At 41.1% G+C, this 26,553-nt stretch overlaps 3 protein-coding genes across 5 annotated transcripts in view; 1 reads left to right on the top strand and 2 right to left on the bottom strand.

Moving 5' to 3' along the window:
* MOSMO (modulator of smoothened) overlaps positions 1–4,698 on the bottom strand; it is a 31,799-nt gene extending 27,101 nt beyond the window's left edge. The window contains exon 1 of one of the 2 annotated variants that reach the window (XR_011741424.1): positions 4,400–4,698. Coding sequence is in view for 1 of the 2 variants with exons in the window: in XM_065851110.2 (XP_065707182.1) it covers positions 4,400–4,505 (106 nt within the window). In the remaining variant the exon portion in view is untranslated. The remainder of the gene's footprint in view (positions 1–4,399) is intronic. The other variant, XM_065851110.2, reaches the window with a different exon arrangement.
* Positions 4,699–6,270: 1,572 nt separating this feature from the next.
* On the top strand, positions 6,271–13,526 carry PDZD9 (PDZ domain containing 9). The gene is made up of 4 exons (XM_071815309.1): positions 6,271–6,673; positions 8,185–8,361; positions 12,240–12,435; positions 13,415–13,526. Exons 1-4 carry the CDS (start codon positions 6,271–6,273, stop codon positions 13,524–13,526), a joined length of 888 nt encoding a protein of 295 aa, XP_071671410.1.
* Positions 13,527–14,281: 755 nt separating this feature from the next.
* Positions 14,282–26,413, bottom strand: UQCRC2 (ubiquinol-cytochrome c reductase core protein 2). Of its 2 annotated transcripts, XM_065850927.2 has the most exons (14): positions 26,257–26,413; positions 24,450–24,542; positions 24,177–24,326; positions 23,030–23,094; positions 22,002–22,058; positions 21,521–21,645; positions 20,054–20,151; positions 19,575–19,632; positions 19,318–19,413; positions 18,140–18,339; positions 17,786–17,866; positions 17,145–17,221; positions 15,380–15,533; positions 14,282–14,528 (listed from the first exon to the last, which is right to left on the bottom strand). In XM_065850927.2, exons 1-14 carry the CDS (start codon positions 26,290–26,292, stop codon positions 14,445–14,447), a joined length of 1,374 nt encoding a protein of 457 aa, XP_065706999.2. In that variant the 5' UTR covers positions 26,293–26,413; the 3' UTR covers positions 14,282–14,444. The 2 variants fall into 2 exon arrangements, with proteins under 2 accessions (XP_065706999.2, XP_071671436.1); XM_071815335.1 differs by lacking the exon at positions 22,002–22,058.
* Positions 26,414–26,553: the final 140 nt, after the last annotated feature.

The following is a 26,553-nucleotide window of genomic DNA, read 5'->3' as shown; positions in this document are numbered from 1 at the left end:
GTTCATTAGGCTGACTACAGCAAATCTACAGCTCCTTTTGGAACTGTGAAGGAAAATTCCTCAGGAGGAACTATCACATGCAGAGGAATAACACTGAACTGCAGTAATTTGCCACTTAGTACCAGACAACTTATTTCACAAGAGCAGGGAGATAACTGCCTCCGGAGGAATGGCCTGCTGGCTATAGCTTGCTCTTCTGTAAGACCATACATACCACTCACTCTAGCATAATACTTCACAAGCAAAAAAACAGCTGCGTACACAAACCCAAGAACTACACGGAATACTTTGGAAGGTACATGGAAAGGCATCATTTGTAAACAAAACAGACAATTTTAAATAAGTGGCCTGTTGTAGATACATTATCTACTGTGCTACTGCACAGCATGGTACAAAAGGCAGTTTAAATGAAAAGTGTAATTCCTAACATAAGTGACCTTGATGCTTATGTCACAGATGCAAGATGAAATTGGAAGCTCTGCTGAACACCATTATCACCCGAGCCAGCACTATGGTGCATATGCTGAGTGGCCCAGCCATAACATGATGCTGTGTGCCCCGCTGTGACGTATGCATCCGCATGAGAGGATGTGATAAATCCTTGCTTTAGAGACTACCCGTCAGAGTTCAGCAGCCTTAAATTCTGATATCCATATTAACTTAATGACTGCTATAAAAAAGGTACACGTTGTTCTGTAAATTGGAATCAAATGAACAATCATGCTACATAGGAAGGGATGACTAAGTCACATAAACAAACTGATAGCTTCGCTTGCTGAAGGGGGATTTTATCTGATTAAATTCTCCTCTTGAATTATTTGACCTATCCTAAAAGCATTTCAAATTGTCAACCCCTCCACATGTACAGCTATTAATGTGTCTGATTTCAAACGTACATACTTTTCCCTACAAAAGGGTTGAGAGCTGAAGACAGAGCAACTTAGAGCCCCCTCCTCCCCTTCTGAAGACAAAATATCAAAATCATTAAAGGCCCTCCCACAAAACAGAAGGAACATATGGAGACGAAACTATCAGCTTTTAAGCTTCATCAAAAAAGAAGTGTAGAGATACAGGAGCAAAGTTCATTACTACTGAAATCAGTGGGAGCTTAGGCACTGGCTTAAATTAAAGCCAACTCTGTCCTTATTTCTCACATAAAATATTGGTTTGATAAGAAAAGGATGTCAGTGCAAGAATACTGAGAAGCCACTGGTTTCCAGGTTGGTGTTATCAGTGCTCTGTACTTGCACACCACAAATAACTAAACCTCAGTGAGAACTCTCTGAAAGAAAAGACCATTTAAGTTTCATCTTTCCTTGATTATCTTCAAGATTTATGAAACACCTGAAACCAAGTTAATAGTTCTTACAAAACTGTGCAAAGGAAAAGCGCCCCATGGAGACTTGAAGCCACATCCACAAAGGTGTAGTTCCTCTGGCTTGAAGGCAGATAAGCATCTGAAACCTCCAATGACCTCACAATTGCAATGCTGAAGAGGAATATTTATAGCCAGCATTTTTCAAATGACTGTAAAACTTATCTTTAAGAGTAAGATTTAGAAGACTAATCAGCCCTTCCTCTAAATCGATTTCCTCAGAATACATGCTCCTTTAAAAAAATATTTAAAACAATCTATATTTTTCAGAAAAGCATTAAAGCGAGTGATTTATTTTGCTATCCAATTGAGCAGAAAATCATCATTATCTCTAGAGTAAGATGTACGCATTGTGTAGCATTCAAATCAGAACAGATTTTTTCTTCCTGAAACATAAACCCAGGTTCCCAACCTTAACGGCTGCAAACAGCTCTGAATGAGCCAATGCAGTTCTCCCTTCCCAGGTTTGACAAGACCTCTGCTCTCTGCAATTCTCAAACAGCTGCAGTATTGAGAAGACCGGGCTGTTTCCCACTGCTTTTCAGAACACCGAGGACCTCAGTCATGCAGAGAAACAGCATTACTCCCCTTTCTTCTTGGTGCTTGTGGCTTGTAGAAGCAGAACCTAGAATAACCCCACAAGAGATGAACCTAAGAGCACAGAGGTAAAGCAAAGAAATACTTTCTGCTGCCAGCTGAGAGCAGGATGCTTCTAAACACCTGCTTCTTAGTGGCACATATGGAAACTCAACAGCTTGATTGTGGTCCAAGTACGGTAGTCTGCTGAGAGTGCCAGAGTGTCGCTGGCAGCTGGGACAGGCTTCGCCACCGGGGCTGTGTCCTCCTGTACCAAACTTCTCCACAGAAGCCTTGGGGTAAGAAATGGCCCTCATAAAAGCATTTATCTCATAATTCAGTGCTACAGGAAGTCCTTGATTCAATGGGCATCCTTGGGCAAAAGGCTCATTTTAGAAGGTCTAACTACTAGAAATATACGTTTAGATTGCTTTTAACCAGAAGTCTTATAATAGAGTACCTTGAATCCCATATCAATAAAAATCTACAAAAGAGTCATTAAGAAATGATGACAGCTAGCTCTCCTCTATGATTTTATCAAGTCAACAATTGGTTTGGCTTCAAGATACAGCAAAAAAAGACTTAGGTCTGTCAAAACATTATTTGACTAGTGAAGTCCTTCAGAAAAATCAATACAGATTTCGCGTTTGCCAGCCTAATTAAAAGTAAAACTGTTATCTGCGCCTCTAAAAAGAAGTACAGTAGAGGCAGATGACTCTTAAGTAACCATCAAGTAAGTAAGAATTAAAGATTTCTAGGTATGATATTTCAGGAAATAATTTGTATTATAAAGAGATACTAAACATTTTTCTTTACCAAAGAATGTAATGAACTGTGCTGAGTTCCCAAAAGACCTTTCTTTCCATCTGCAATTTTTTCAGAATAATTTTTTTTTTTAAATATCTCATTTCTATGTAGGCAGACAGAATCTCACACATTGCATAGGATCTGTTAACAAGAGGCAGGACTCAGGAAATACATACTTAAATATTTAAAGTGGAGATATTTTATTTGACTGTAAGTCCCTGAAGAAGGGTTCACTACTGTAGCACTGCTGCTAGGTGGAACTGTAAGAGGGAAGAACCAACTATTTTCTGTAGCCATAGGCAGGAAGATCACCACAATTAGCTACAGGAGGAACGATGAAGTCATCTAGGGAGTTCCTGAATGCTGCACATATGGAAGGAAAGTGACTCGTTCCTCTCCTCTGGATCATGTAGGAAAGGCCAGGTTCTAGACTAGGTACCTGGAAGCAATTCAAACAAATCACAAAGATAGTTTGGTCAGAGGGAATGCCCAGTCCTCAGTCCCTAATAGCTAACATTTTTAATACTCTGCTTCATCAAATAATGGAAACCTGACTGCATTTGAATCAGTTCAGTCCTCTTACTTGCACTGAATATTAGGTATAGAAGATGCAAGACAGATTAAGAAGACTTTTTAAACCCTCTGCAGGAATGTATGACAGAAGCCTTGGAATACCAACACCCCTTCTCTCTATTCTATACCTGTAGTTTGCTTGGAAATAAGTTTAGGAAAAGGTGGTTAGGTTAGTTTCATCTGTTTGCAGTAAGGATGGCTTCTCTTCCTGACACGGAGATGTGCGTTTCTCTGGGACATGAGATCAAAGAGCAGCCCTCCTCCTGTTATTTCTCCTTGCTCCCCTCATCAAAACCTGTGAATCCTTATCAACAGGCTGAAATAAATCTTTCATACAAACAACCACATCATTACTAAAAAGACAGATGCACAAATCCTCGTTCCTTTAAAGAAGACAATGTCACATTCTAAAACAAACCCCACAGGGGTCTAGGCCCAAAAGCTGCTAAAATTCACTGTGCAGGAAATATTCAGGGGAAAAAAAAAAGAGAGCAAGATATTCCCTGCAACAAAGGAAACATCAGTGTAGTGGTACGAAGCCCTTCCAACTCAGGACACCCTATGATTCTATGAAAGATTCAAGACCTGCCACGGACTAGGCAAGGAGGCTGATCTGAATTCCCTGTCCAAGGTGACGAACCGTCCAGACACAGCGGGGATGCTGCCCTGGCCCTGCGGCTCTAGGGAGCGGGTCAGGGGCTCCCGCAGGCCCGGGGCTCACGGGGCTCCGCACGGCGCGTGCCGCCCGCGCCCGGGGCAGCAGCGGGAACGCACCGCGGGGCACCCGCGGCTCTGCCCGGGCAGGTCCCTCACGCTCCGCACCGGGGGGCCGGTCCCAGAACTCCCCGCAGCCCCCGGCTCAGCCGCCTCTCCCGGCCGGCAGCCCCCAGGCGTTCATCCCCTCACCGGCCCCAGCGCGACAGCCCCGGGCCCCGCGGGTGCTTGACCAGCGGCCCCTCAGGAGGAGCCTCCCCGGCCCCATCGCCGCCTCGGGCCGCGCACCCCGCCCGCCCCCGGTCCCCACCTGCCCGCCCTCCCCGGCGGGTCCTCGCCGCCGGCCCCACTCACCCGCGGACTCGCCGGTGTTGATCCAGTCCGGGTTCGCCAGGCTGGCGATGGCGAAGATGTCGGCGGCCAGGAAGAGGCATCCTGAGATGATGGTCAGTTTGTCCATCTCCTTCGGCTCCGGCGGCTCCCGGCTCCGGCCTCGGCCCGGCTCCCGCAGCGGGCCCGGGCCGGGGGCGCCTCACAGCCGCGGCTCCATGGACCCCGCGCTCCCCTCGGCAGCGGCGCCCGGAACGGAGCCCCCAGGACGGAGCCGGAAGCGAACCCGGCGGACGGGGGGACGCTGGTGACTCCGGAAGAGAAACCCACTATCCCCGGCGTTCTCCCCGGGAGGGCGGGGCTTCCAGTGGGGGGCGGGGCCTCCGCTGCAGTGGGGCGGGGAAACCCTTGAGGCCGCGGCGCCTTTCTCTGGGGAGTTTGCCCGTGGTGGGCGGGGAGTAAGGCGGGGCTGACCCTAAAGGGGCGGGCAGGGGCTGGGCGCGGGGGCGGGTTGTGCAGAGGGGCGGAGCGGAGCGCTGCCGGTGGGCGGGGCGTGGGGAGGGGGCGGGGCGTGTCCCCATGGTGCCTGCAGGGGGCGCTGTGTCGGCTGGTGTCGCCTCAGGGCGGGCTCCCCGTGAGGGGCGGTCGGTACTCGGGCTCCTCGTTCCCTCTCCGGTTCGCCATGGGGGGCCGCCCGGGTCTGCACCTTCCCTGCCCTCAGGCATCAGCGGAAGGACTGATTCATGGAGGTTACGCACTGCAGGGCGCTGCAGAAGCACTGCGTTGTGGTGTTGTCTGTGCTGTGTGTTTGGGAGAAAACCTAATTAATACTGACTAGAAAACTCACCCAAACACAATGATTTTTGATGACATGCTTTTCCATGGATTCAGCTACACTGGAGTGCAGGGGAATCTTTGTAGCCAATGAGTGAACAATGTACCAATTGTGGGAAATCAGCCCAGTTTTGGCCACAATAACTCAGTGCTTTCAATATTATCACTCCACCATGGGAATGCTGAAGGAAATTAGTCTAGCAGCCCCTACGGCTATAGGTACTTGGAAAATATCTAAGTGCTCACGTAGTTTTTCCTTCTAACAGCAAACACCCACCTGTTTTTTCCAGAGCTGATCTGTACAGAACACCTTGGAAAGCCAAGCAGGCGATTGTGCTGTTTATGTAAGTCTTTTATGTAGATGGGTGACTATACAAACACAATGGATATATTCGTAAAATAATCTTAAAGTGTTCAGCAGCAATCAGCAAGGTTATTATTTGGAGGACGAGAGCTGTACTTCAGTTCTATTGAAAACGCCTGCTCTTGACAGATTTTCTAAAGGGTGGAGAAAAGAGTAAGACTTTGGATGTAATGCAGCTGAAATTATTCCCTTTAAACAGGGAACAATTGGTGTGTGGAAGAAATGGGACAATTGATTTTTTATTTAAAAGATTTTAAAAATTATATTGCACTAACAATGGGAATCTGGCAGCCTTGAAAAGAAGTTATTTCCAAGAATCATCTGCAACTATCCTATAAACTGGCTTTAAGTGGTATTTAAGTGGCTTTTAACACAAGCATGATGTAAAAGTCTGCCTCAAAATGAGGTTGTCTCCAAATAATTCAGCTTCATGGCAAAAAGAATGAAGGAAGGAGGGGCAGAGAGGGTACACAAAGGGAAGATCTGGTTTTCATTGGCTTTTGGTAGGAAGGCAAATACAAAGTCAGAATAGTGACAGAATCCAGTCTTCATACCTGGCAGGCTGCGTGGTCCGTTATTTAATCTTTCTGGGGTTTATTACGAGATGAGTACGTGGCTCAGGATGTGGTAGGGGGTGGACACCGCTGGCTGTAGTTCCCCGGGAAGCTTTCGCACCTCAGACAGAGCTGCAGCACTGATGGACGGGCAGCTGAAACCGAATTACTCCTCTGGATTGAAACTGCACTGGGCACAGGCACAGCCCCTGCCCACCGCCACATTTCCCTGTGCTGGTGTTACTGGTGCAGCACCCTGGCCAGACAGCAGGTCTGTGGTCTCCAGGCCAGGAGGGGACAGGCTGGTCCCTTGGCTGGGGACTCGGAACCTGCCTCGGTGTTCTGAGCAGTTGCCGGGGGCCGAGATCGCCTCCTCACCTGCTGGTGGACTCTTCCTCCACAGGTCATCATGGAGCAGTAGCACATTTCCAAGAGGCTCACCCAGGACACGCCTGCCTAGGGGTTTCAGCTTCAGAGAAGAAGCTCTTCCTCTGGACTCAATGGAACGTACAAAGTCTTCACCAGTGGCTGGACAGGAAACTAAGAGTGAGTTTCCGTCTCTCTCAGTTGTTTCTTCCTCTGTTCATTTCCACCTCCTCAGTGCTGCCCCAGCAGTACTCTTCCAGTCTTGTATTTCAGTATCTCAAACTTTTCAAGTACTCATTCTGGAAATAGGAAACTAGGATTCAGTTCTCCCCACTGGCTGAAGAAGACTGAAACTTGAAAAGTGACCAAGAACACCATAGGAAATGTTTGAATCCCTTCTACTGTTCCTGTTCCACTTTGCATAAATTCCTGAGACATCCGACCTCTAAGAATTATCAGCACAGGAAAGTGTGTTCCAGAGTGTGTCTTCCTTTGCTTTTCTTCCATGACCATGAAATTTAAGTATTTCATCCAAATGAAATGTTGTATTCTACTCAACAACAACAAAAAATCTGCATTTTTCATTGGGAAGGAAAAAAAAATCAAACAGTTCCTGCTTTCTTCTCCGTTTTTCAGTTCAGCAGCCAAACTGACAAATTAAATGTTCACATTGGTACATTTTCAATCCTAATTCTTTTATATTCTGTGCTGTCATTTAGAGCCTGATCCAAAGCTTTACTGAAGCCATTTGAAAGATGAACAAATTTCCATATTTTACAGAAGAAGGGTAAAGTGGTAGAAATTTTCATTAAGTGATTTCAGACGGCTGGAGATGGACTTCTCAAGCAGTTAAAGTTATTGCTACCCTACTGTCAGAAGCTGTATTTAGAGATTAAATCTTAAAACAGAGCATTTAAAAAGTAATTTTTAACAGAATACAGTTTGGTTTAGGAGTCTCAAGCACTCATGTGACAGTCTTAACTTTTCCTGGCTCTTGATGAAGAGAGCAGGCTTGAGAGATGGAGAATTTGGTTTATTACCCTAATATATTTCTTGGTGGAGACCCTGAGATAATGTCATTTATATTGTATTACTTGTATTACGCATTTTCATGGATAATGGATGCTCAAGAGTATTTTATTTCTGTAGGTGCTAAACATGGCAAGTGCAGTCCCCTCATCTCAGCAGTAGGGTGTGGAGCCAGTCTACTGGCAATTTAGAAATTAATCTCCTTTATAACTATTGGTTTTTAATAGATGTGCAATCTTTTCTCAAAGTCCTTAACAGCTGACAACTCCTCTGTTCTGTTATTTTGTACTCTGTTCTCTACCTTCCCTGAATATATTTCCATTTGTAGTAAATACTCAAGTAACAGCAATATTGCTTTTTCTCTTCATAAAATATGTGATCTCTTAAGAAATAAGTTTCTAAGTAAAAACTACTTTCAGTATATTTATTTGCAGAAGGCTAATTTATGGAGTACACTAACTTTTTTTAAGTATTGCTATTATGGCATCTTGGCAGTAACTCAGCAGGCAGCGCCTACCTAGAGAAGCAATTAGGGACGAGGGACTTAACTGTTTGGACAATTAAGAATGGGTACAACACCTGCTCAAATGTCTCCTTAAACATTTTCTTGAAGAATGATATCACACTTTCAACTAGTAAAATTTTCCTCTCACTTTTCAAAGGGCAGTTGCCAGAATTGGGAAACATCTCTCAGCAGACATTGATTACAGCAGTGAAGGCAAATATTAGGATGGGTGAACGAGGATTAGGACTCATAGTCATACAGAATGGATCATATCTCCAGATAACAAGCCTTGTTGAGAAAAGCTCTGCAGCTAACGATGGAAAGCTAAAACCAGGTAAAAAGTACCAACAGTGATATTCAAATTCATAGCATTGAAAATATTCTTGTTCTGCATTTATGCTTTGAGCCTGTCTCTGATTTATTTACACTTACGCAGATCAAAAGAAACTCAATTTAAAATTATAGAGAAAAGAAACTAGCACAAACTGCATAAAGCTCAGTGCCAGCATTCCACTGTGATGAAATACCTGTGATCTTAAAATAGCTGATATGGGTGACTGTTTCATAATCAGATCAAGATTTAAGTCTATATATTGTCCTCCAGCAAAAACAGATTTCCTATTCATCAGCGAGTTTGTCCAAAAATAGTTTGATTATTACCTTTATATAGCAACTAAACTTGACTAATATCATTCTTTGCTCGCTGCATTATTGTTCAAGTAGTTTCACTCTACATGTAACAGAAAACTTCCCAAAGCTTGAAATTAGTTTGCTTTATTATTTGCTCTTTATTTCCCTTTAGTATACAGAATAGCTACAGAGTGGCAATGGACTAATCTCTGTGCTATAATAATCCATGCAGGTGTTCATTTGCCAAATGCTTTAAACCTGAAATGTGCCATATCAGTACAAACAGACTATTACTAGTTATTAAGCTTTCTTGTGGAACACCACATACCGATATTAAGCTTGTAATTGAAAGCTCTGTAAATCTGACTGTTTCATATGGGTCTCTAGACCAATTGCATTAGGCTCAGGAACTACAGTTGGGGGACGACAACGTGCTGTGTTATCACCAAGTATTAAATTGTCTCTACCATAGAAATCTATGAAGCTAAGACTTGAGTGTAATGAAGTAATTTAGAAATTTACTGGCTGTACAGTGAAAATGCATATCTTTAAGTAGAACAATTTTCCTCACATTGCCTTTATAGTTTGGGCAGTCCTCACACTTTTCAGAGAGAATTAGAATTCCAAGCACTGGGAAAAAATATCTACTTGTTTGATGAAGTAAAAAGCACTGAGTGGAGTTCTTAACCTCTTATTAGAAAAGGCTTTGCACTTTCGATCCCAGTATAAAATTCAGTGAAAAAAACCTGAGCGTAATATAGAAATAGATTTGGATTTGAACTGAGTACTTTTTTTGCCTTTTTTTTGGTTGTTATTATCATCTTAGAGCTGATAGATTTTATCTGTTCCCTAAAAAAAAAGTATGGTATACAAAAACATATATATGATACTGATTTGGTTGCTGGGGTGTTGGTTTTTGTTGTTGTTACATCCATAAGGTAAAAAATAAAGAACATTAATCACTGAAACTAAGTAGTTCTGTTTGTGAAAACTTAAAAAAGACACACTCCAAAAGCCTTTTCAATAAAGGCTACAGGAACAAGGAGTCAAATTATTTCTGACATGTGGGGTGTTTGATTACTGCAGCAAGTATCGAACAGTTTAAAGGTGGTTGAGGACTGGTAACAAACATTGTCCCATTGTAGCTGATCTTAGCTTTTGGAATCCAAAGAAACAATCAGAGCTTGCTTCATGGAGCACCTGGATCTAACTCAGCACATTTCACACACACAAAAAAGCAAACACCTGAATTCGTTCATTTCATGTTTAGCGTGAACTTACAAAAACTTTGTATTTAAGATGAAAGCCATACAATTTTGCAGAAAAGACAGTATTTTGTAGAAGCTGCATCTTAATGATACCACAGGCAGCACACTTATATTGCTGCTAACACCAATGTACAGAGCATGGGGCTGGAGTAAAATATGATGCACAAATACACTGCCTAGGAGTTTTTCTTGCAATGAATTAGGTTTTATCTTTATGGACTTATTTTTCAGTTAACTAAGCTGAGTATTATCTGTACAATTTCAAACTGGCATCTAAAAGAACAATTTCATTACTGGTTGTAGCTTTAAAGAGCTGGTACCATTCTGCTGACTTTACTGATGAGAAGGAAGAAATTAACAGAGGTAGTGGGAGGCACTAATGCCTTAAAATCCTACAGTCGGGCTCACCAAACTGATAGGTACATATACATGTCCTGTTCCCCATGCTGGCAAGGAGAAACAGGACTGCTTAGTATGTGAATTTCCTTAAAATACCTTGGTAGTGCAAGAGTGGCCACTGAATGATACCAATCACCAAACTGATGGGTGAACTGAAAAGCTGTGTGTTTCAGACTGTAGATGCTGGAGCCTAGGAGCAAAATTCTTTACATCTGCAGTTCAAAGACAGCTTTGACTCACCATAACAATGTTATCAACAGAAAAAAACCAAACAACAGAATTCTGAAAGAATATATTAGAAGACAAGAGTATCTTGCAGATATTTTAAACCATATGTACATTTATGTCTATGCATTTTGAAACAGGTAATCTGAGTGACTTACCTTTCTGTTTGAGGCTGAGAACATACACCAAACTGTTGGTAAAATGTTTCCTGTTGCTTTTTTGTTATCTGCTATCCTGGTACTTGTTCCGAACTTCTCATTGGCACCTCAGTAGAACCAGTATCTTGTGATAAGCTAGAGTGGAGAGAGGGTGTGATGATGATAGAGTAGAAGGAGTAATTAGTGGGAAAAGCGAATGGAAAAATGGTAGCCAGTAGTTCAGATAAAGAGTTTTAAAGCCTATAGATTTTTGCTACAGGCATTGTTAACCCAAAAGGGTTAAGAAGAAAACAGAGCAGATGGAGAGAGGCTCCTTGCTCTGCCTAATATGGCAGCAGGCAGCTGTACCGCCTTTTTAAATCCTCTGTGCTGTTCTGTCGTGGTTCAGTACATAATGTTTACTGATACTGCTCCTCTGTGCAACTGTCTCTGCCAGGCTGCTGATAGAGCTGTGGTCTACTGCAGATTGACCTGCTTGCCTTTTGCAGTCTCCAAAATCAGAGGTTTACCCAGTAATTCTAACAATCCCCAACCCCTTGAAGCCCAACCTGTTATACTCCATTATATATATATATGTATATATGTATATATATATAGGTGCTTGAGCTCTTTTGTTACTCAGTTTACTTTTGTTTACTCTCTTGTTCTTGGATTCAGTACTGCTTTTTGCAAAACTGCAGCTCAGTGCCTTCTGCTGGCAGGAGGTAATAAAAACACTATTTGTGGCCGTGTCACTTAAAACAAGCAAACAAACAAATCATCACCCCCGCTTTCTGCTGCAACTCTTCAGTTAGATCCTGCATCAGCTCAGAAGTGTCCCCTGCTTCTCCCCTGGCCTTGCTTGACGTTTTCTTGCAATGTGCCTGTGCATTGGTTGTTCTCAGAGTGGAGGGACAGGCACCAGCCACCAAGGAGAGTCAAACCCTCGAATCTTCCAGGGGCCCAGGCAAACACAAGGTGCTGTGGCTGTTATGCAGATTCCCCAGCATCCACCCAGAACAGCATCTGGAAAGGAAGGGGTGTGCTTGGCTCCCTACGGATGGGTCAGCAGCAAGGGACACACAAGGGCGGGCAGCAGAGATATACAGATGGGCTATTCCAGCTGTGAGAAGGTACAGGGGAGCTGTGGGAAGATGCCAGCAGACTGTTCAGAGTGCAGCTATGGAACCTCAACTCAGCCTTGCTGGAGTCTATCTGGTTCCAAATAGTGGTCCTGATCAGATTATTCACCATTGTACCTTTATCTTGCCTAAAAGAACCCACGCATTCAAAAAAATCCCGAAGTAAATAAGTGAACTGCAGCTTTCCTTAGTGTTGTGAAAAGGCGAGTTCTCAACAGAGCTAAAAAAACTTTGATTAAACAAGAAAGCAAAACCAAACTTGCATCCAGTTGAAGAGCTGCTAAACACATGCTTTTACATGCTTTTAAATGTGGAAGTATAGTGGTCAAGACTACATATTTTATCAAACAGACATTAAAAAAATTGAAGAAGCCTCTTAAACTGATTGCTGTCCATTTTCTTCCTTGGCAGGTGATGTTCTAGTAAAAATTGGACACGCTAACGTTATAGGATGGACTCTGCGAGAGCTCAGGCAACTCCTGCACAATATTCCTATAGGAACTATTCTGCAAATCAAAGTTTACAGAGATTTAGTTGAAGTACCTCAACACTGGCAAAGTGCAGCAGACTTAATTCCTGAAGTAAAGCTTCCTGTGATGACAGCAGAGTAAGAAGTATTGTACATAACTAGAATTTCACACCTTGCTTATAACTCTATTCATTATAGCACAATAGCTTTTTCATATTAGAATAAAATGTTAGCATAAGGTTTAATTTTCTTTTTCTGGAATAGAAAACTGATTTGAAATAGGCAAATACCAAAAGAAATGTTTACTTTTCCAATTACAGTGAAGACAGGATCAGAACATTAATTTTAGACATGCCCCTTCCCACCTCCACAGAGGCCATAAAAAGTCTGGCTGGCAATAATGCTGCTGAAGACAGAGGCTGTGTCCATTGCAACAGCCAAGGATCCAGACGATTACAAGTAGCTGATGATGCCAAGATGCAGGTCTTGCTACAACCATGTAAAAAGCTTATCTGTTTCTTAATCACTCTAACTATTGACAGTGGTTAATGACTTTTAAAATTAAACTTCAGGAAAAATGAACTCTTCTTGTGAAAGCCACTGCATACAGGAACTTATAAAATGTATTGCAATCCTAGAGGTGGCTCATATAGCAGGGTATAATTAATCTAGATGGGATATAAGACAGTTGCAAGTTCTCCTGAGGCACAAAGTTTTAATAGAAAAGAAACCTCAGAGGTAGGGGGAGGAATAGAAGTGTTAAAATGAGATAATTAGGCTTGTGCAGCACAAAGGAAGCTCACACAGCAAGGGGCTTTCCAAGAAATCAAACCTCTATGTTTAAATAAATCAAATTATTTGCTACTCTGAAGGAGAAGAAAAAGAATAGCTTGCTTTTCTGTTGACCGTATTACAACTTAGCTATCAGAGTCCAAAGGAAACGGTGTGCAAAGGACTATGGACAATAGTATTAGTTTGATATTAGAGGAGCTTCAGAACTAACGAACTTGTCTTTAGAACAAGTAGTTGCAAAAAAACTTAAGACTCCAAGATTAGTTAAATAAATGGCTATGGGAATTATTGCATGTGACACTGATACCACTCTGTGTATTTTCAGCACAAGTGACGATGCTGAGGATGACGATGCTGAGGATGACGATGACACCAAGTCAAGTAGCGACGATGATGTAAACTTGGAAACTTTTCAGCATAAATCTTTCGAGCCATAGCATTGAATTCATGTATAAGCTACCGTCAATATCCCAAATTTGGCAGATATCTGATACAAGTCAGACACTTAAGAGTAGACACAGACACTGATTGTGATGCTGTACTTTACAACGATGTTGATGCATTATGCAACCTTAAGTTTGATGCTGGTGGAGTTAGACCTTCATACGGGGCGACAGAAAACAATGAGACCAGTTCCTCTTCCTCTTGCCCTTCTGCATCAGATACAGCCTATGGAAGAATCTGCCTTTGTTTCAAAATAGCTCAAAATTCAACTTTTTCAAAACCTAATTTCTGGAGTTGTATCTGTTTTAAAACATGGCTAGACTTCAGAAAAAAAAAATCTAAATATCCTAAGATATTTGAAATTATATATTAGCTATATAAAGCTGCTTTAGCAATGCCCTCCCTCCCCTCAAAAATGTCTGTCAATGCTGCTTGTGGAGAAGACATTCAGAAACACTACCCGTGCTAGTCCCAGAGAAGCAGCAGCTGCAAGCTCTGAGGTCTAATATCTCTGTTTGAAGGTAAATTTCTTCATTTGCTTGATATAAGGATGGTGCAGTTTATCAAGAACTTTCCCTGAATGCATGGACAACTAGTGGCAATCACAGTATTTGTCTGCATCACAATTTCTGATATATCCTTTTTTTACATCAACTAAAATTCACCTTATTTTCCCACTGTAGTTTTACATTCACTGTACAGAGCCAGACCTATCAGCATTTTCAATGGGAAAAAACTTAGCACAAAATATATGAACCCAGCACTTTATTTGATGAGTGCAAGCCCACAATTACTCCAGATTAATTTTCTGGAAGAACTCATTTCATAAATAACACGTTAGTAGTAATTTATTTAGAATATAGGTGATTTAGAGCTCAGGTCCATCTTGAATCCACATCCTGGTTTTGTTTTTACAACTCATCAAGGAAAGGAGTATTTCCCAAATCCCCACTAGCTGCCATGGATTTCTTCCCACTGACAAACTTCTTTGCAGCCTGAAAATAAATCAGAAAGATGGATATAAGGAATTATTCACTACAAGAGAATTTATCTTGCTGCTCATAGCCTCAGCTTCAAGTTATGAGAATAAATGACAAATCCCAACACTACTATAGTACATCATCAAGTAAACACTTTTCCTTTTGCTGTCTAAATTTACTGGCTTCTAATCCAGTTCCTTGTTCCTTTATAATATAAACAGGAATGGCAGAATGACAGTGGGATATAAAAGGCTTAAACTCTTCGAGAATGGTTACTCCTAGATTAATTATTACCCTGCAAGATACAGTGGAACTCTCCTTATTACTAGAGCTATTGCCGGTTGCTACTGCAACAGAAATCAATAGGGGCTGTGAAAAAAGTTTTCTATCTTAGAATTTCTCTGATGTATTTCTGTTTGAAGTTTGCTTCAAGTATAAGCAACAACATAATTTGCCAATAGTAATGCAGTTATGTAAATTTATCACTGAAAGCCTACTTGTTTTATTAAGTCCACTGAATATTCTAGACTTGGGAAACCCAAAAGCTTTGACACAGGAGTGTCTGCACTGGAACTAACAGCAAGTTTTCCAGGAATACTAGTTGGCAGTTTTGGTAAATTTAAGTGAGGTAGATGAGAATCTGACATACTCCCAGCTACACTAGTTTTACAGTGTATTGGATTAAAGAGTCTTCTGTTAAAAGTAAAGGCATCAAGAGATAGCCAGCTGGGATTTGTAAATAAGTTGCTTTTTTTAAAGATAGTATATATCTGTGTTTACAAACACACAGAAATGAGCACCAGTTTTGTATAAAACAACCTTACACAGTGATTAAGGAACACCTGTAGACGCTGACACATACTTACATTCACAACATCAGCACTGGTTACGGAGTCGATTTTTTGAGCAACAACAGATGGTGATGTGTGTGTGCCAGAAACCAAGGACTCGGAGCCAATTTCATTCAGTAACCCTTCTGCACTCTCCACTGACATCAAATACGTGGCTTTCAGCTGATTTCTGCCATCAAACAAGCATTAAGGATGAGTGAGCATGAAGTCCTGCTATTACCTTCCCCATTGCCCCCATGAGTGCAATGAGTTTTTGGTGCTTTTCAAATTTTGAAGATTCCTCTCTATTTTGAAATGTTTTCCTTTTCAAATATGGAAGGGTTCTGTAGTTAGGAAAGAGGCACCATAAATTGTCCAAGCACGAAAACAACAGGCTACTTCAATGCTCACTGCCTTGGAATGATCTACCACCCCCCACAGTCAGATCTCTAGCTCAGGAATTAGACAAACTAATATCCAAGTTTAAAAACCAGGTTTAAAATTAATTCCTGTTTCTCATCAAGGACAGATGCATGCAGAACAATTTTGCTGTAAGTGACAAAGAAGCAGTTAATGTAAATGGTTAGGTTCCTTGTGCAATTGTTCCATGTTCTGTCAAAACGGAAGAAAATGGTTTATCACAATAGAATATGATTAACTAGTTGAGTATTTTTGACTGAATTGCAAGGCTCTGCAAATACCCCTGACCCTGAATTAGGAGTTTTGGAGGGGTTTTTTGGTCACTAAAGGAAAAACAGCAATATAGGTAATATGTGAAGGCATTCCAGAAAGGAAACTAAAAAAAACCCAATGAACCAAACCAACCAACCAACAAAAACCCCAAACAAACCCAAACCACCTGAAACAAAAACCCGAACAAACAAAACCAGAAAAAAACAACCAAAACCAAGCAGGCACAGCACTCTGTAACTCCCTCATACTACGCAGCTTCCTTAAAGAAAAAACCACAACCCCCCGCCAACTCCTAATGCCAAATACAAAGATCCAGAATTTGCCATTTAGCTACTAGTGACTAAAGCACAACCAATCACATCTAGGTTAACAAGTTTTGTATAATCAAGCTTTATGTGGAGTCTTGTACATATTTTATATACAGACAATATTTTCATTTTTCTACTTGATACTATATTGTTATATTGCACAACTACAGTTTTAAAAGCTCAGAGCAGTTTAACACTGCTTGGAGATCAAGCACCAACTAATGTGCAAAACCCTCTATAAATTAGAAACTCTAAAACTTTGTTGGTATTACAGCATCTCTAAGAGTAATTTTCCTCCATCTCATATTCCCAATGTATTTTGAGCACTCGGATGTAACATCACTAATTCAGTGCTTTACGCTTGCAGACCCCCATTACTTTGAGGATGCAGAAGATCGCTTAATGTAATTGTTTCAGGAATTGCTGCAGTGCCACCAAAAGGGAATTACTTAAATAATGCAATTTAGGATTCTAATTTACATGCACCTTAGTACTACAGAGTATGATTAAAATGACAGCATCTGCTGATACTTGCTGATTTCTTACACTGGAACAGTTTTCAGAAAATCTTAATGCTTCTAACAAGTTTTTACTAGGAAATACTACTAGCAGCGAATCAGTAGAGCTTTGAAAAAAAGAGTATTGACAGTGCAGCAATTTTAATGCAGGAAAGTGAGCAATTCCCCACAGAAATAATTACAGGACAATGATATGCTCTGCTGTACAGAATAGCCTGTTGGACAAGTAGCTACACGTTAAGAAACTTCGCTTTACAAGACACAAGACAGTTCTTTACTCACTTTGCCGTTGCGATATCGTCATTGGTGACGCCGCCCTGAGCAACTGCCTTTATCTGGTTTATAGCAGCTTTAATGACCTGAGGAAAATTAAAATAATTTAAGGCTTTTTCCAGCATTAAATTTCAACGTATTTTTTCTCTTATCTGACACCTTAAAAACATCAGGGAGGAGCAGCTGACAGTGTTCAGATTGTTAGCCTGAACTCAATGCTGAACAGCTTTAGAACAAAACTAAACCCACTGTAACAAACGCCAAAGCAAGATACAAAAACCAGTGTGGATTTAAATTGCAAGACAACATTAATTTGCATGGTCTCACCATTTTTCATGAGAGGATTCAGTTCTGCCAGCTTCAAGAGCCAGCATGTTCCTCATTATATACTTTGGCTTATACACGTAAATCAGCAATTACAAGCAGCAATTCAAGGTATTTTACTTGCTCTAGTTCATATCAGGCATTGGTACTTCCCAGGAGGAGTCTCATTCCCAGGTTGCAGAGCTAAATCGCAACAGAATGTGCAGCAATCTTATACAAGAAACCAGATTAATTGACTTTTTTCAGATGAACCAGTCACTATCTCAAACCAAAATACTAGTCTGAGGGTTAAGGTGTTAATACTTAAATTCTAATCAGCAACTCACCTCTCCAGCATTTGCAGCCTGGGATATGGTATAAAACCCAAAGAGCCCGGAATCAGAGTAATTAACATTAAATGCAGAAGCCTGCAAAACAAAAATTATTATTAACTGTTTCAAGTATCAGAACAACTCAGTATAAAGCACAGGAAAATAATTACTATATGGATGTAAAATACTGGAATTCGAGAAGCTAAATTCCACCTGTGCAGAGGAATATCAGACTGGAAGGCCTTGTCCGAAATATTGTAACTTATGCAAGAATGAATTAATTATGATTCTCACTGGAGGTGGTAACCTCTCAAAGGATAGCATACATTTTATTTAGAATATTAGAGTGCAGTAACCCTTTGAACTTACATCAAATGGCTGGGTAGTTGCTTTAGCAATACCCTGGGACAGTTTGCTGGTAACGTTGCTTCCCCTTTTGATAAGGGGTCCAGCCCCTAAAACATGCTGAAGAACACTGAACGCATTCGCTTCTGCACTTCCAACAGCAGCTCCTTCAGTCACAACAGCAGCGTGGACAAGACTATCACCATTCTGTTCCCTGACCTCTCCTAAAAATGCAACAACAGAATAAAAGGTAATGCAGCATTCAGTTAGAAACTACTGCACATTCAGAGGTATGGAAGGGCGAGATTTCTAGCCAGGAGTTAGTTTCATGAGAGAGAAGCCAGGGTGTGAAGTTACTGCATGTTCACCCAGGAAAACAGCAAGAAGCTGTTTGTAGGCTGTAGGTCACACTGTAGCTTCCAATCATTGGCCATCTTTATACTGACAATCCTTATAGGTTATTCCTAACTCTTATTAAAATTACCTATGAATACTAGACACCTAGTACACTATACAGATAGCCTTTTGAAGAAATCATCCTGCAAGCACAAGCCCAAGTACCTTACTATGCTTTATTTGAACCTCATCCTAAACCATAAATAGTATGAGATTATAAAACTCAGTGAGTCTTCAGATAATAAACATCCAGAAAGGTTGTGTACCTTCTGTTCATATTTATCCTGTTTCATAGAAACTGAAGTTATTACAGTCAAATTTGAAATGTTGCAAACTCCTTTCCCCTTTATTTACAGAGCGATCTGATACCTTGACTAAAGAATAGCTATTGGTATTAGTACAAGATGCTGCTCTGAAAAAGCTAAGCATTGCTTTGTCTTTTATGAAAGATGACATTCGAACAGATCATCGTTAAAAAGAAAGCCCACCACCACTTCTAGACCGTTCAGAATGGATTCTTACGGGAATCTTCCCAAAAATGCCAAGAGAAACCAGCTGTTAGCTTGTTTTTCACTTTAAGGACTAAATGAATTTGCTTTTTTGGAGACATGGGTTAAATTTTACTCCAGAACTTTCCATGGAGGTAGTAATCCTCTACTTATTTAGACTGGAAATGCCTCTGAACTGGCACTTCCCATGTACAGCACTTGGTGCAACTGTAGTTTTCAGCTGCAACTTTGAATAATGCTACATTTATAATAATCAGAAAAGCAGTCATTCAGAACACATACAAGATCCATACTTACCCCCTCGATAGACAGCCTTTGCACTAGAAATACCAGCTCCACTCCGGATATTTAGAAAGTGCTCTGCAATTTGCTTTAAGTCAGAGTGCTTTACACCTGCAATACAACAGTTTATTCCAACTAATGTCATTGAAAAGCTACAGCTGGTACATAAAAGTGTTGTAAGTATACTGTAACATTTTATTTCTACAGAGCACTCAAAAGTCTACAGTAGTTTTCCTTTATAAATTGCAATGTCCATTAAAGAACATACATACCTATTCCTACAAGAGCCATTCTTGCACTTGTGAAATTGTTCTGTACAAAATGGTGAAGCTGCAACAGTAAATTCACATTTTAGGGTGTTTTGTATAAAGTACAAAAATGGGAAGTGTGCTTCTGACATCCACTGTTCAGCCTTATACCTCTTAATGCAGCAAACTTCAATGCTCCCAAAAGGAATTGTCCATAGAACAGCATTTTGCACATTCTTCAGTGACAACTACAAAACTCTTTTATACAAGAACACTTGCATCTTATTAACAGCCTTCGTATCAACAAGAAGCCACTGACATTAATCACCTTTCTAACTGTGAACATGAATTCTGTACCCAATATTAAAAGCTGCCCAGAAATAAAATAAACACCAGACTAATATGATAGCAAATACTGACTATTTCCCAAATTAATTTTCTCTCTCATCTACCCTTGATGAAGAAATTGAAACAGATTTATAACACAACATAAATATTCCTACCTGCTCAGAAGTAATTTTTCCAATTGCATAATCCGGACAATATAAAGGGTTTGCCAGAGCATTCTTATAAGCTGCAGCATGCAAGTTTTCAAGCACTCCTAAGAGAAACAAAGTTTCAGTGATGATGATTAACATAAAAGACACTTTTAATGAACATCCTGAACGAAACTAATGTTACCCAGTGAAACAGAGCTGTGGTCCACTTTAAGGAGCACAAGCAGGTTGAAATAATCCAATACACGTGGAATTTTCATCCAAATCCTCAGGCAACAGCATCTGGTCTGAGGGATTCTATTTTTTTGTAACTTACTAAAAACAACACTTGCATATGCTCAACCCTTTCTGGCCTCAACAGCAAGCTATAAATTTAATCAGTGTTTGGGGGAGGTGGAGCAGTAGAGAACAACAAACCCAAACACCTTTTTAATTAGTTTTAGAATCATCATCATCATCTTCACTGTATGCATCCGTTGTTTCTGAGCTTGAGAAAGAACTGGCTGTTTAAAATACTATTCGTAGTTTTGTGTGATGTCTCATCCATCTCCCTATTCAGATGAAGGATGCTCATATCTTTAATTCCCTTCTCATTATTTTTTCTTGCATCCAGTAGTACTCATTTCTATTTGATATTCTCAAAAGATTTTCAAGAGAAAGACGACACTCCTTTCCTCATAGTTCTGATTCTGAATGTAACTGAAAATATTAACTATGAAATGAATCTGTAGCTGATACATGTTTAGAAAACAAAGATTGTTCTTGATTCAGATTTAAAAAATAGTAGTGCTTCAGTATAAGCCAGGGATTTTCCAAAGCCCAATGTTGTGTTGACACCTTTAATTGGTTATGAAGGTGAGCATGCTCCACGGAGTAGTACAAAGCTTGTTTATTGTGCAGAACTATGTAGGGGAACTTGGATGACTAGACTTAAGTAACACAAGATATATTGGAATAGGCTTGGCTGAGGCTTTACATCTGCTTTTATGAACCTCAATTTATAAAGCTAAAACTAGAATCCGTTTTCAATGTAATGAAAATACATATTGCTTTTATACCAAAATAACCACACAAATTCAAAAAGTCTTTTGTAGAATACTGTTTCCATAGCAATGAGTAACACCTAAATACTATTTTCAGAACACAAACTGCTGCAAATATATTGTCAACAATAGTAATGACTGGCACATTCTTCGGAGGAAAAAAAGAGGAAAAATGGAAGCTGTCAAGGAGAATGGTATAACCTGTCCTCAGCATGTTCCTTGCTAAAGATTGTTATGCATAGGCTGGAAAAACTTGTGGATTTCTGGAAAAAAGTTTTCTAACAACAGAAAGACCACACCTACCAATGGGAAAAGCTGAAATATTAAATGGTCATGGACACAGCAAAAGGGAAACCCTATTATTTCCAAAGTTGTTCATTTTGAAGAAACTCCCATGAAACTAATGAAGTGTATCAGAAAATACACTTACCAACTTGAGGATTCTGAAATGCAATTGCTTTGTCAACTTTTAATTGTGGCTGAAGTTCAGTCACTTCCCATGGTCTGAACTCTGGTGCTGTGGTGACGTTCAGGAGGTACTCCATTACCGTATCACTAGATTTAAAAAGTTACAAAAGCATTAAACGCAATAGAAGTAGCATGTGTTTCTTCTGAAGTTGAGAGCAATTCAGAATAATCCATAAGCAACACATTAGCAACAAATTATACTACTCAAGCCAGAGTTGTTATTAGCAATGCTGTACAAAGTATGAGAACTCAACTTCGTTTCTGCAGCATTTGTATGCTTAGTAACATGATACAGAAGCCAAATATTAATACAGTAATTTACTGATTTATTACAAAGACATGAAAATAAGTGTTATTCCTGCCCTGTAAAATGATAGGTCTCTGCTACAGAGCAGTTTGTAAAGAATGTGATAATTCAGTTTACAGCATATCTAGATACCTACACATAGTCACGCAGGCATTCAACAGAGTAAGTCATTTTCTCTCTTGTTGAGTACACACTAAAGAAAAAAATGCAAAATCCATTTCAGAAGAGAACACAGAACTGGATTTCCACACATATTCCCCATTGATTGAATTCATCAGTAAGATACTGACTAGAATGTCTAGTTAACCTTAAATCTGCTTGATGTGACTGTTTAAAGGAGTGATAATATACACACAGCAGGAAGAGACATAACTAAAACTCATCTCTTAAGTATTCAAGTAATAACAACCATCTTGTGACCATCAGAATCCAAGATACCATGATAATTCAAGGTGAAACAACAAATAAAGCTGAATATAAAACCTGACAAAAAATGTGTGTATGTATTAAACAAGGCAATTTAGAAATTATTCTTTTGAGGTAGAAAACGTACTTGGTTTTTTCCAGTTGCTTCAACACATTTGTGATTAATAGGAACTAAAAGGGGTAGAATCTCAAGTTATATATTTTAACCAAATTAACCAATCTTACTGGATGATTTCAAGATACATTGCAAGAAAGCAGGCACAGCAAGATCTCTCTTTTATTTCTCTTAGGCTTGTTTTCTAGGCTTTAAACTCTGACATCACAAAAGCCAACTCCTGTCTGAATTGTTCCCAAAGCTGCAGTATGATGAGTGGTCTCTATTCATGAAAGATGGAGAAAAAAAAAAACAAACTATTGACTTTGGGAAGTTTAATCTTGAAGCCTGAAAAGCCAGCAAGAACATTAAGCTTTTAAGACAAAATATTTCTTCCAGGTACACAACATTTAGAAATATCATTCAGTTAACAAAATCTAAAATAAAAATCACAGGTGCACTCTTGAACCTTAATAGAACAAGAAGTATGAAAGACATTCCTTGTCAACGTTCACCATTCAAGTACCACTTCCACACTGAGCTTATCCACCTACAGACCCTTATGGTTATTGTTTCACTTCCTTTAGTCATTCATCTTGTTTGCATTTTACCAAGACAGATTATCTTTGTACGTGGTTACAAACCTTAGGCTACCCCCAACAGCTTCAATGCCACGAGTAATCCGGAAAGAAGATGCTCCTTTAGTAGTCTATGAAAAAAAAAAAAAAGGCAACTTAAAATTCTGGTTATTTTAAGGACATATTTGCCTGAGGTTGTTCAGTGCTCAGGCAAATTTGAAAACAGTATATGTTTATTTATACAGAGGCTATTTTTAAAAGTTGAGCCAGCTTACTGCATCCTTACTCCTGATCACTTCTTCATCCTTTCTGATTTTCTACCATAATTGCTCAGATATTTGCTCTCCAGCCTCATTCTAAACTGACCCAGGTTTGCCTGAACATTTAATAGGATTGTCTGAATTAGATAAGCTTGACAAAACCAGGGCAAAGAATGCCCACACATACTGTCATGCTCACAGCTGCTGAGGGAAATAATTTTGGGCAGCAGTTGGGAAGGAAGTAATAAGCCACTGGGATGTTATTTTTTCCTTTTTCTGCCTGAAACTGATGTGGATTGAGCTCATGCAACAACAGAGGCACGTCAGTGGCACCCACGCGACATCCAGCCCAACGTTCTGTACCTGACAGCAGCAACAGAAGAGGCTGTTTAAATATAACATTCCACAACCTATTCAATGGTATTCCTGCAGTACCTACAGCAGTTATTCCTTTTAGCAACTGTTTAAGCACCTGCTGTCAATGAATTGGATTCTTTCTTAAACCTGATGATATGTATCTGCCCCTACAGCATCTTGTATAACTGAACATAGACATCAGAAGGAAAAACAAGTTTAAAGTATCTTGACGGTAGTAGTAAGAGAAACTACTCAGAAATATTCCAAACACACATAAAATTGAGTTTGTATCAGCCACCCAAATTAATTTTTACTGCAGCTAAAATAAAATCAGTTACATGCAGTTTTTTCTATATATATGTGTGTGTGCGTGTAGCTTAAGACACCACTGGAGAGCATAATTCTAAATAAACATCACTTCCTGTCTTCCAGGAAATAATGACATTTCTCCTGCACTAACCAAGAATCAATGTACATTGTTTTCCAATTTATAACATCTCTTACATTAAATTTTACCATATCATTTCTTTCTGCGATCATAAACCTGCCACCATTCATCCACTGCCAACATCATAACAAAGAGAATAAACACCTACCAAATTAGACGCAAGACGAAGCAAGTGAGCAGTTCCCAAGTTACCAGTGGTTTCATATCTGCTGCCCGCTTTAATAAACACACCAATTCTTGAAGCTGGAGAAAAGTTTTCCAGAGATGCAATAATTAAGCCATTTGGTAATTTTGTGATCTGTATTAAAAAGAAAAAAAAAAATGGTTTAGTCACCCACTGGAAGTACTGTCACAGTTCTGCTTTGACTGAGTTTCAAAAATAAAATAAAAGGGAAAAAAAAAACCCGGTATTCATACTGACCTCAAGATCCTCAGATGCTGGAGATAATTTCACTCTTTCTGCAGTTTTTGGGGTTGCAACTTTAGGAGCTACTTTAAGTGAGTAAAGTCTCTTCTGGAAGAGAATGGATTTCCTGAATTAGTTCATGACATATCTCATTACATACTGAAAAAGCAACTAATTTTAAAGTACAAATACAACGAACAACTTCAAGCCCCAGAGTAATAACTGTGATTCCCTTGCAATTCCTTTTTACACCACTGTTTGAACCTGTGCAACAACTTATAAGAGGTCTCTGGGATGTTCAAGCACAGTAAGAAAATAATCTCTACCTGATACCATATAGTCTGTTAGACCACTGTACAGTAATTAACTGAACAAACTGCTACAGCAATCCACATATGCAGAACACAACTTTGGAGATAACCTTCTAATTTGTTAGGTGTAGGCAGTTCAACTCCTACGGTCACCCCTCAGAACCCCAAACTACCCACACTGTCTACTGTGTAGAAAGAGGACATGGACGCAAATCCCCAGGCTGCAAAGTAATAACCAGAAGCTGGTCTTCAAATGGAAGAGGTGAACATCACAAGAGAGTTCCCTCCAGCAGCTGGCAACATAAGTGACAAGACTATTGATCATAAATCCCTCCCACCTTTTTTTGAAGTTTCTTATTCTTGTCAAGTATATTTATTTATTATTATTCTTTTCACATTAAAAACCCCAATAACTTAATCCCCATACATCTCAAACTAAAAACCGAGCACCAGAAACATCGCTGCACTCAGCTGTAGGGATACCAATGTCATAATTCCGCTTGCTTTGCTACAGACTCTGTTCCATGTATGAGTCAAGGAAAAACTCCTTACTTCTACCACCACATCCTGGCTTGTATTCTCCCAAGTAGCAAGTGATACAACAAGAGAAAATGGCTTCAAGTTGCACAAGGGGAGGTCTAGATTGGATATTAGGAAAAAATTCTTCACGGAAAGGGTTGTCAGGCATTGGAACAGGCTGCCCAGGGCAGTGGAGTCACCATCCCTGGAGGGGTTTAAAAGGCCTTTAGATGAGGTTCTTAGGGACATAGTTTAGTGCTAGAGTTATGTCATCGTTGGACTTGATCCTGAGGGTTTCTTCCAACTGAAATGATTCTATGATTTGAATTTTAAGTTCCAAGCCTACTTATTTACGAATGGTTAGTGCACATCTAAAACTAACTCACAAACATACTATGCTTCAAAAGTCATTTGCCACCCTACTCCAGAGCATATTTCCAGCAGAGAATCACAGCCAGCCTGCAGCAGCCCCAGCACTCTGCCTGCTCCGGGCCAAGCCAGCCCCCCCTGCCAAGGGCACCACCTTGCCACAAACAGCTGAAGCTTCCCCAAAGAGCAAAGATCCCCTTGGAGCCCGCTCCTGCCCCCACTCCGGCGGTACGGGCGGCCCCGCCTCCCCGGTCGCTGCCGGGAGAGGCCGCGGGTGATGCCCCCGGGGACCCCTCGCCCCGTCGGAGCTCCCAGCCAGGCAGCTGTGCACAGTTCGCCCCGGGCCGGGCCTGCGGCCTGTCTGACCTTCAGCCCCTCCGCCCCGCTTCGCCACCCGCCCAGCCCGATCGACCCCGGCCTTGACCCCTACCAGACCCCTCACTGACAGCCCCACAGGCACGAACGCAGCCGCTGGACCGACCGCCCACCGCCCGTCGGCCCGGCTCACCGCCCGGGGCTGGCTGGGGTCAGGCCCGCCCGCAGCGCCCAGGGCCCGGACAGCCGCTGTCGCCGCCACCTATGCCTCTCCCCAACCGCGCACAACGCCTGCAGGTCACCCTCACCGAGAGGGAACGCGCGGCCACCGGGAACCCCTTCATCCTCCCGCGCCCCTCAGCTCGGCCCTGGCGAGGAGAACAAGATGGCTGTCCGGAGGAAGACTCTGCCTTCCCGGCGCGCTCTGCGCCGCTTTGACTTTCTAGCGAGCGAATGCCCCAACTCTACTGCTCGTGCTTGGAATCACGCCTTGAGGGTAGAGCGACACCTGGCGGCTGCGCGCATGCGCAGAGCGGCCCCGCCGGCCGGTCACCGGGGCTCTGCTGCATGCCTGGGGCGAAGGGGTCCCGGTGGTGCCTCCGGGC

This window comes from Patagioenas fasciata, chromosome 15 (genome assembly GCF_037038585.1).
Source record: "Patagioenas fasciata isolate bPatFas1 chromosome 15, bPatFas1.hap1, whole genome shotgun sequence".
NCBI classification, from domain to species: Eukaryota; Metazoa; Chordata; class Aves; order Columbiformes; family Columbidae; genus Patagioenas; species Patagioenas fasciata.
The sequence above is the reverse complement of the archived record's forward strand: the minus strand, read 5'-3'. Positions and strand labels throughout refer to the sequence as shown.

What these genes read in the sequence shown, in the direction of transcription:
- PDZD9 (XM_071815309.1), top strand. Translation starts at nt 6,271, where the DNA reads ATGGACGGGCAGCTGAAACCGAATTACTCCTCTGGATTGAAACTGCAC. An exon ending in CGATGGAAAGCTAAAACCAG is followed by an intron (nt 8,362 to 12,239) that starts GTAAAAAGTACC and finishes CTTCCTTGGCAG; the next exon opens with GTGATGTTCTAGTAAAAATT. An exon ending in CTTCCTGTGATGACAGCAGA is followed by an intron (nt 12,436 to 13,414) that starts GTAAGAAGTATT and finishes GTGTATTTTCAG; the next exon opens with CACAAGTGACGATGCTGAGG.
- UQCRC2 (XM_065850927.2), bottom strand. Translation starts at nt 26,292, where the DNA reads ATGAAGGGGTTCCCGGTGGCCGCGCGTTCCCTCTCG. An exon ending in GAATGCCTGCGTGACTATGT is followed by an intron (nt 21,646 to 22,001) that starts GTAGGTATCTAG and finishes TTTTAAATCTAG; the next exon opens with TGATACGGTAATGGAGTACC. An exon ending in AATGGCTCTTGTAGGAATAG is followed by an intron (nt 19,414 to 19,574) that starts GTATGTATGTTC and finishes GTTGTATTGCAG; the next exon opens with GTGTAAAGCACTCTGACTTA.